Source organism: Mastomys coucha, unplaced genomic scaffold (genome assembly GCF_008632895.1).
Source record: "Mastomys coucha isolate ucsf_1 unplaced genomic scaffold, UCSF_Mcou_1 pScaffold12, whole genome shotgun sequence".
NCBI classification, from domain to species: Eukaryota; Metazoa; Chordata; class Mammalia; order Rodentia; family Muridae; genus Mastomys; species Mastomys coucha.
The window spans coordinates 24,686,889-24,697,478 of record NW_022196894.1 but is presented as its reverse complement, the minus strand read 5'-3'; the positions used below and the strand labels follow the sequence as shown (position 1 = coordinate 24,697,478).

The 10,590-nt window shown below is 33.8% G+C and overlaps 1 protein-coding gene across 1 annotated transcript in view; it reads left to right on the top strand.

The window, feature by feature from the left end:
* Gmnc (geminin coiled-coil domain containing) overlaps positions 1-10,590 on the top strand; it is a 30,595-nt gene that overhangs the window by 371 nt on the left and 19,634 nt on the right. The window contains exon 2 of the mRNA XM_031364662.1: positions 1,250-1,379. Coding sequence (XP_031220522.1) covers positions 1,359-1,379 — 21 coding nt within the window. The 5' untranslated portion in view covers positions 1,250-1,358. The remainder of the gene's footprint in view (positions 1-1,249; positions 1,380-10,590) is intronic.

Sequence of the window (10,590 nt, the reverse complement as noted above, 5' to 3'; positions counted from 1 at the left end):
TATATATATATATGTGTGTGTGTATATATATATGCTGTACCAAGCTTTTAAATATAGCTTCTATTGAAGAAATAACAGTAATAATAACAGCATTGAATAATGTTGAGTTTTGTTACCAGAATTTGGCAGCATTATCTTTTAAAACCTAGTATGACTATGAGGAATACATTTCTCAACTTAAAAAAAGAATATATTTCCTATAATTTAAATGTTACAATATTTTATTTTCAATTAATATTCATGAATATATTATTGCAATTAGAAAAAAACTTCATTTATGTCATATATGGGACCAGAAAGGTGGATATAAACATCCAAAAAAACAGAAGCAGTACTTAAAATATAAAATTTAAAAATCTAGAAAATGAAATAAATGGGAAATTGGCTATTAAAATAATGTTAATTTTAATACTTGTTATTTTGTTGCTATTATTGTAAATCCTTTTATGAAGCAATCTGAGAATAGTCTACTATCCCTTACAACTTAAACCTCAGCTTGCGCTCCAGTTTCACTGTCGATTACATAATCTCCGCTAACATATTAAATAACCATTGAGGGTGGCAAGGCACTTGGGGCTTCTGAGTAACAGACATAATGATATGTGGCTTAAAGTGAATTAAGAAACAACTGATATGGGGTATGACCAGGGAATTAAAAGACATAAGTCAATGGGAAATTGCAGAAACCACAGATCAGTACAAGTTACAGGCAATTTTCTTAATAACCCTTTAGGATAATATGAGTCAAGCTGCACAGACTCTTCACTACCCCCTGTTGGGCAAACTAGTTAACAATCAGAGCCAGAGGTTTGTTTTTAAACACAATTTGCCATTGTAAGAAAATATATTTTATGACTGTCACTAAGCCAGAAATAAGTTTTTTTTCAGAAATATTTTTTAAACTAAAAATAAAAGTATAAATTAATGAACTTACTTTTTCAATTTAACCTTTCCAACATTCCTATCTTGATGTGTTTTAATAAAAGAAAATTTAATTGACCCAAGCTATAATCTTGTTTCCATAGCAAAATGCTTATTTGTAAGGTCATAGTGGGAGGTCTTTACGTTCACTTTCAGTGTGATTAATGTACAGTGAGATTTCACTTTTTTGTGAGTATTATAACCAGGAACATAAAGAGGCGCAGATTAGACATGGGAAATTACATTGATTAGACATGGGGAAGTGATTTTGAGAGCTCTTTAAATCTCTTAGCGGTTTTTTTTTTTCTTTTTTTTTTTTTTTTTGCAGTAAGAAAAAGTGATTCAGTGAATAAGGCGTTCATGTGAGCTCACAGATGAACAGGATGCCTAACAAACCTGAGCAGTGATGAGAAGCACGGACTGGACAACGAAAGGCTATGGAAGATGCCATGTTCCAGGTTAGTGATGGGCTCGTGGCCAACGTGGTGCCAGTAAGACTGGTTAGAAAGCGGCAGAAACAAGAAATGCTAAGGACGAACTCAGAGGGCTCTTTCTGGCAGAAGAGGGAGAGAGAAGTTAATAATGGCAAACCAGCATGTGTTAATGAAATGTGAGTGTCAGAAAAAGCGTGAACACAAGTATATTAGAAGCCGGTTGTTGGTACACAGAACATGCCGAGTTTGATGTCTGTCTAATTAGAATGGATCAGCGAGAATACACAGCGAAGCAAAGGGTTGACAGGGGCAGATGCCTGGTGTTCAAGTGGGGCAGCCCTCCATTGGGAGCCATTGCTGCAAAGAGAGTGGTGCACTCAAAGCAGTGGGTCTGGGTTCTAATGTTTAATGCCCAGTGTGAGCGGACTGCAGAGCCGAGGTCAGACCTAAGAACAGGGATATTTGGAAAACGTTCTGATGTTCTGATAGCAGCTCTGCGAGTCAATTCTGCACAGTCAGAAAGGGTAACAAACATTTTGCGAAGTTTAGAGTGCAAGCATGTAGGAAATGGCTGGAAGTCAGAGAGCATTGGTATCATTCAAATCCTTCTCTAAACCATGGGTGGTAAGGATGGAGTGAAGTCACAGAGACAAAGGCAACGGTTCCCTGAATTCGGAACTTTGCAGCTATCATTGCAAGAAAGCTTGAGTAATGTGTCTTCCTTTCTAAGGCAATTCTTCTTTTTATTTTTTTAACAATAATTTTTTTAAACTCACTTTACATCCCCATCACAGCTCCACACCCCCCACTCCTCTCCTCCCAGTCCTACCCTTTCAAATTCCTCGGCCCATTGCCTCCTTCCATTCTCCTTAGAGAAGAGGTATCGCCCTTAGGTACCATCCCACCCTGGGATATCTAAGGTAATTCTCAACCAGGTTTCACCTGAATGTTGGATTAGCTTCGTCAAATACTTCATAGGTGAAGTTTCTCTCTTTACCATTAAGGTCAATGAAATAAGATTACTGAGGATTTGTAAAGAAAATTAAACACTCATTAATGAGAACTCATGAGCACAGTGTGTTATTATTTTCAATTAAATTTTAACATTTTTGTGCCTGTATGACAAGGTATGAGTGTGAGCACTGCATATGTGTGTGTGCCCATGGAGGTCAAAGGAGAGTTTTAAGTCCCTTGAAACTGGAGTCATGGAGAGTTGGAAGGTGCTTAACCTTAACAAGAGTGCTGGGCATTGAATTTAGGTGCTGTGCAAGCACAAGGAGTGCTTTCAATAGCTGAGCCATCTCTCCAGCTCCATAATTAACATTTTAAGTATCAATATTTCTAAAATATTAACAATAAAATGGTCAAAGTTACTTGCATTAATACATTCAGAGTGCCTTATAACTTTTTATTTAAAGTAACTGTAATTTCACAGTTATCTCCGTATCTCAGACAGTTGAACATTCTTTCTTCTCATTGCCAGATAATTACATGAATGCCTATTGAATAGATTTATTAAAAACTAATTAAAGACATTTTCTAAGGAGCTCAGTATTTTTCAGTTCTTTATTACAATGACTCATATTCGGTCACCAATTTTTTTCTTTTACTTTTCCTACTTTCAATATTTTTCTCCTATCTTTGTAGATTAAATAATAAGGTCAATTTTCAGTTTTTGTTTTCCAGAGTTTTTTGAGGGTTTTGTTTGTTTGGCAGGAAGTGAAAATGATTTCATGTTAAGCAAGTGCTCTACCACTAAGCAACAGCCTCAGCTCTTCTCAGTATTTTTAAATCTATCAAGCACTTTTAATATATTTATTCTTAAAAAATTTGATAAAAAATCCATATTTTTCTATAGTACTAAATATTTTATAATATCCATTGTAACTTTTCTTTTTTGATGAATTTATTGTTTAGCCATTTAGACATGGAGTTTGAATGTGTTTTAATTCATATTATTTATTTCTAAATTTGCTGTTAAAAATCCAGTAATGTACTATAGATTAAATATCAATCTTTGAATTCAGTAAAGCTTTAAAATAAAGACAAGATGTTGTAGGACTTTATACCAATGATCAGATGATATGATCAATGATATCATTCAAGAAAATAGAGTATTTGAAGGAAGTACAAATTGACCATTTGACCAAAATGGCATTAACAAGAAAATTGAATGGTTGAACATCATGTTGATTGCATGTTATAGAAATCAAAATCTAAGCCTATTCAGTCCCCATTAGAATTCTGAATAATAACTCAAATAGGGATTTTGATATTGCAGGAAATAATATAAATTATACATTTCCATTGATATGATTATGAGACTCAGGAGTGTTTTATTTATTTATTTTTGTTTCATTTTTAGCTTTTGCCAATGGTACACCTTTCAGGGTAAAGCACATTAGCCACATAGTCATTAGAGCCCACTCTAATGACCTGGATATGCTTCATTCTCTCTGTTCATCCAAGTTATAATAGAAGATTTATTGAAATATCAGATATATCTAGTTGCAAAAATGGTCTTGGAACTTATCCTACAAACCTGCCCAGTCAAGAGTCAGTAGACTTGAATCTCAGGTCTCAGGTCTATGCCTACATTATGTGTTGCCAGAGGAGTCCTATATTGGATATTATAAAAAAGACACCCAAATTCACACACATACACACACACACACACACACACACACACACACACACACAAACATGCACACACACACACACACGCAGACACACACACACCACATATACAGATGCTGACCTTCATATACTTTATATGCATATATTTCACAGGCAGTAAAATACAGAGTAAAATAAAATTATTTTTATTATTGTTTACATATTATACATTTTAAAACCGAAATCTAGAGATATAGGTCAAAGGTCAAATGGCCATGTTGGAAGTTAAAGTGGATTCTACTGGATCATATGATTGTTCTAGCCTAATATTTTCAAGGATTTTCATACTAATTTATATAGTGAGCATGAAATTTATACATCTACCAATAATACTAGTATTCCTTTTTATTTTGTACCACCATCCTGCCCAGCATATTATAGATATCTGCATATCTGTCTTTATCACAACACTATTTAAAATACCAAGTTATAAACCAGCTAATGCCAAGTTATCGGTAGGATGAAAGTCCAAGACCAAAAAACATACTAGATTTTATTCTCCTATTTGCATATACTCTGAGTTTTATTTCCTAAAAACACCTTTCATGCACAAATCTAAAGTTAGGAGATAGACTGTTCTAGATCTGATCCGTATTTAGAGCAGATGGATGTATTAGTCTCTTTCTTTTTGTGTTGTTTATTTGCTTGTTGTTTTTGAGTCGGGTCCCATGTAACCCAGGCTGGCTTTAAACTTACTCTGTAGCTGAGGTAAACATTGAACCTACAATGTCATTGTCCTTATGTCTCTAGTACAAGAATTACAAGTGTGTGCAGCCATGCCTAAGTTTAAATCAAGTTAACTGAGCTTCATACTGCAAGGTCATACAAAGTAGACATGCTGCTACAATGTTTGCAACATTCACTTTATTTATATGCACTTTAAAAAGCAAAATGGAACTGCATTTCCTGATCTAGAATGATTAACCCTGTTAATCGAGTTTTTCTTTGCTTCCCTTTTATGGATTAGAACTGTCTTCAGTAAGCACCCTCTAGTGTTTGAAGAATTCAACAGTTCATGGAAGATGACTTTCTGAGAGAAAAAAATAATTAAGTTATTTATTTATTTTATATCACATCCCCCCCATCCTCTCCTTTAAGTCCCTTCTTCTCACATGCCCTCCCCCACTACCCATCTCTAATCTTCTTCTCCTCAGAGAAGGAAGGAGAGTCCTCCATGGATTGCAAACCTGTCCTGACATATTCTGAGTTGGTTTTTCATTCTTCTGAGAAAAATCCTCCAACACAAATCCATCCTAATACTCGTCTTATGTTTGTCTGCCTAAACAACATAAAACTTAGTTCCATACATCTGTGGCTTATTGTTTTGACAAAATCCTTTACACAGATGGTTTCTTTCCCTTTATGACAGTGTTTGACATTCCTAGCTGTTCACACAGCTTACATGTATCTATCAATGGATGTACTATCTTCTACTTTACAGAGAAAATTAAACTTATCAAGGAAACTCTTCAGCTTCCTCCTAAAATATGTCACTTCAAACCTCCTTCCATACCTTGTCATACAACTTTATATATAACAGACCCAACCCACTGGATTCTGGTTTAAATATGAAACATCTCCTAGGACTCCTTTCTTAAAGCTTAGGCTAACTTGGTGGCAATATTTTGGAGAATTCTGGAAACTTTAGGGTTTGGGTTCTACCTGTATGAAAGTAAGTCACTGAGGATGACAAGTCCTCTTGGAATTGTCTCTCTGGCTGCTTCCTGTCTTACTCTTATCTTTGTTTCTTTCATTGTCTTGAGCAGCCCTTTCCTGCCATAATATCCTTAACCATGATGTTCTGTCCAAGCTTGGGTTGAAAAATGACCATAAGCTTAATTCTCTGAAACTGTGATAATAAATAAAGCTTTCCTCCATTACATCAGGTATTTGGGTCATAGTGGTAAGGAAATACTAGGACAGTCTCCATGGTGATCTGCTTTATTAATAACTCTTCACTTGAATACAACATACCCATGGTTATGAGAGCCAGTTTTCACATACTGATTTTTCTGAAAACACAATACATAAATTTAATTTTGTTCCCAACCAAACTTCAGAATATTTTGGCAAACATTGACAGTAAAAATTAATAAATTGAAAATGAAACTGCCTGGAAAAGTGGTTAGAGTGTATAGCTTGAATGATACATTGATCATGGAAATGTGATACTATAGAATACAAACAAGATGAGAATGGAATAAAACATCCTAGAAAACGTATTCAGAATATGATCACATAACTAATATACAAGGTGACATGGCAGTGGGCTACAGATTATTTTCAAGAAGTGTACTGGAACAATTTGAACATGTTTGTTGATAAAGATGAATTTTAACCTCTGTTTCAGACAACATAAAGTTGATACACAGATACTGAAGATAGGTGATTGTTTGTAAGCAATATAAGAAAATTCACTGAGAAAAGATCCACTTCCAAGAAAAGAAGTAGGCTAGAGCAGAGAGACAGAGAAGCAGCTCAACCATACTACTATGTAAAGCAGAGAAATCTTGTGCCTGCCTCATTTACATCATAGCTTTTATATACAAGCTCTATATGTTATGTGTTATTTTATATATGACTTCATGCATCATGTATCTTATTAGCATCTTAAATTTCAATCTAGTTATGCATCTAAGTATTACAATGGTACGTTCATTGCAGACAACTTGGAGCATCAATACACTTTCCTCTTTGACAAATTTTGTTACATTTTTATTAGGAAATACTAATTTTGCATAAATATGTCATACTGTACTTTACTATTATACTCACCCTGTATATCTGCTTGACAACCAATGACAGTGACAATTGCCTGTATTGTTTTAAGGGCCTCTGAAGATCAACATAGGAAGAAAGTCCAATTTATGAGGTAAAACAATAAGAACTTCAGAGAGAGAGAAAAAGAAACAAGAAAACTGTGATTTTGAATCAGCTAAACAAATTAAATATAGGACAATAATTAATATGAAAAAATATTCTTTGAACTACTTTAAAATTATGTTGGCCAATATAAAAACATCCTAATGAGATTACAAAGGCAACACAGAGTATAATGTTGCTTTGCTTATTACAAAATAATTAATAAGCTTTTAATAGTTTTAATGTAAGGTAGTTAAATTTGACTTTTCATTAAATATTTAATTACTTTTCACAAGTGTATTAAGGCCTAGTAAATATGCATAGGAATCTTTACATATACTATTTCTTTTATTCTTCAAAACTAACACAAAACATATGGGAATAAAGTTTCTTTAGAGACAGAGAAATCAAGGCACAGAAGAAGTTAGTAGCATACTAACAGCTTGCTTCTAACAGGAGATGGCTCTGGTTTAAGACAAAGATTTCTTCAAATTTATAGTTCTCCATTGATTCTACCTCCTTCAACTTATCACAAAGATGAAAGCATGTATTCTATGGTGTATTCAGTATATATATATAAAGTTAGGATGAGAAAAGGGATAAATGTCATGTTGATTGCAAAGAACCCTTGGGTACTGTAACAAATAGGTACTGGACTTGAGGAAACGCTGAAGGAAAAGGAAGATAGAAGGAGAAGAAGAAAAAGAAGAGGAGGAACTGGAGAAGGAAGCAGAAGACGACGAAGAAGACAAAGAATAAGTCAGCCTCACCCAGGAAGACCTAGAAAGGAGTGAGCAGAAATTATATAATCTGGAAGCCAACTGAGTCAGTCTATCTGTGAAGTGAGAGATCACTGGACTAAAAATCCTGAAAACTTGTTAAATAAAGAGCTATAAACAAGACCTGAATAAGGGTGACACAAGCAGAAATGATACTATGGAAGGTGGTAATGTCACAGGGCTCCAACTCTAGTCAAAGAACTAACTACAGGCCACTAAGGAATTCTGAGAGGAGAAATAGTCTCAGAAACAAGAGCCACCCAATTAGTTATCCAATGCCAAGTGTTTGATCTGAACTGAGATACATACAAGCAACATTGTTAAGACTAAGCCGATTGTCTCTACATCTTTATATTGAATACTTATGTAATAACAATATAGAGGAAGTCAGACGCCATGAATTCGAGAAGAGGGGTACAGGATGGACTGAAGGGATGGTGAAATTGTGTAATCATATTTAAATTTTAAAAAAATCATGAAAGAGAGATAAAGAGTGAGCTCTACTCAGAGGGTCTCTTCTTCTAGGACAAAAACCCATAATGGTTTCACTACTTTCTCATCTCTGTCATTAAATTATCTCTCCATAATTCTCCCAGAGGAAGGCCAAATTGGGGCATAAGAACATGCAGCCTTCGAACCCTGAGCATCAAATCACCTGCGTGAGATCTTTGCTGCTGTTTATTTCTTCAAAAACTGATGATCTACTAAATATCAGTCTATGATTTGTAGAACAAATTTTATCCAAACCAATGTCTGTGTGCATGTGTGCAACTTTTAGGCTTTACTTTGGTCTGGCAATTGTAGTCTATGTCAATTTTCACTGAGTACACATACGTTTCACTCATGTAACTTCATTCTGCAATCTGTGACTAGGTCTTTAAGAACAACTATACAGAGGAGGGAAGAGAATGGGAGAAGAGAAAAGGAATAGAAGGGGAAGGAAAAAGAAATATAGAAACACTGAAAATCAGCCGACATCCCATAGAGGGCAGTATGGTTCAAGTTGTATCAGGAGACCCTAACTTGCGGTAAAGAATATAATGCAGTCACTATTCCTTAATTACCTGTAGATATTTTTGTAAGGTTATCCAGTACCAAATGGTCAGCCATGAATGCGGCCGTACAAGTAACATTTTAGGATGTATAAAATGTACAGAAGTAGAAAATAAAATGGTGCTTATGTGGTAATGGGCACATGCATTTTAAAATATTAGAATGTCAATGTCAGAACTGATCATACATAAACGATCATTATAAAATCTTTACAGATTTATAAAACTGCACGTTAAATTATGCTCCTAAGCTCAGACAGCCATTTCGATGTTCTCAGCAGCTCATGCTTGCTGCCAAATCACACAGCTTTCCCTTCTTATCACCCCAGGACTACGTAAGATATTTCTTGAATTATTTGCATATTTTTAGTAATTCTTTGAGATACTAATTTAATTAACTCATCTTTTCTTTCCCTTAACTGCCTCCACATTCACCATTTTTTGAATTTATAGTCGATTTTTTCCTTTTACATAATATTTTAATGGATAAATAAAATTCTTTCATAAGATTGTTATTAACACTCCAGCTTAATTAATTTTTGATGAATTTTATTACAATTAGTGTTATGATAAGCATATTTTAATTTAACTTACATTTTAATTTCTGAATGATTATAATATGAATTCTGAGTGGAAGAGGGGATAAATATTTTTCAATATGCAGGTATTTCTATCAACACACCATTTTTCAAAAATGTCACACTAACTTACTCTGCGTGCTCTGGATATTTCTTGTTATTCACTTTAATCTTAATTTGATTTGTCTTGTGAGGAATGGAATCTCATTTGTTTCTGTGATATGGGAACGCATTGTCCAGAATAATAATCTATAAGTAAGCTTTCTAAATTATCCCATTAAGAGTCAGTATACAAAAACATCCCAAATTTTGCCCAAATTGAGTCTACTTTATTTAAAAAAAATGCTAGCTTCATTTCATATCACAATTTGCACAAAATTTTTTTCCTCTGTGATTAATAGTTTTGCTCATCTTGGAAGGATGTAAAGATTGAATGAGATATTATGGATAATTCTAACTACTAGCTCCAATCTACAGTTAACATAGTTATTGATTATTAATAAATGGCAAGCACATAATATGTACAAAATAATATTAGTATTATTTTAGAGAACTATCAGTAGAGGGATGTCTTAACTTTGAACACTAAAAGTAAAATAAATACATAGCAGAGAGTGTGCTATATGTTAAGTTAACAAGATGATGAATACTAACTTTGTCAAAAAAAGGCAAAAATACACTAGGATGAAACAACATTATACATAAATGTTTAAAATGAAATAGAAAATGAGGGGAGAGAGGAGAATGAAGGGACCGAGGATGGTTTATGGCAGTGGAGCTAATGCCGGCCATTAGTTATCACTCGAAATCCCAAAAATGACACCACAAAGTGCACCTTAATCCCAACCACAGACTCGGTTCTCATGATGTTCCAATTTTGTCTTGAAAATTTAACTATATGTTAACTATAGTTTAAAGTATTAATAGTTTATAATTTGCTGCTTTAAAGTATATATGTATATATAAGCATATGCTTGCAATAATCTCAAAAAGAATAATGACAATTATGTTTATGCTTTTGAATTATAAATAATGTCTAACTACAAAGAAAACATAGGAAAATTGTTTTGATTTAAGGACTAAACTGATAAAATTATAAAATGTATAAATTCAAACCTAAAATATAGTGCCAGATAGTAAACACTTTCCCAAATTATAACACTGAGTGAATTATAATCTTCCAAAACGATTTATGCTGTTTAACTTAATTTGAAAAAATATGTCTGTGTGCAATTTATAAAAATCAGAATAAAAAGCCGGGCAATGGTGGCGCACGCCTTTAATCCCA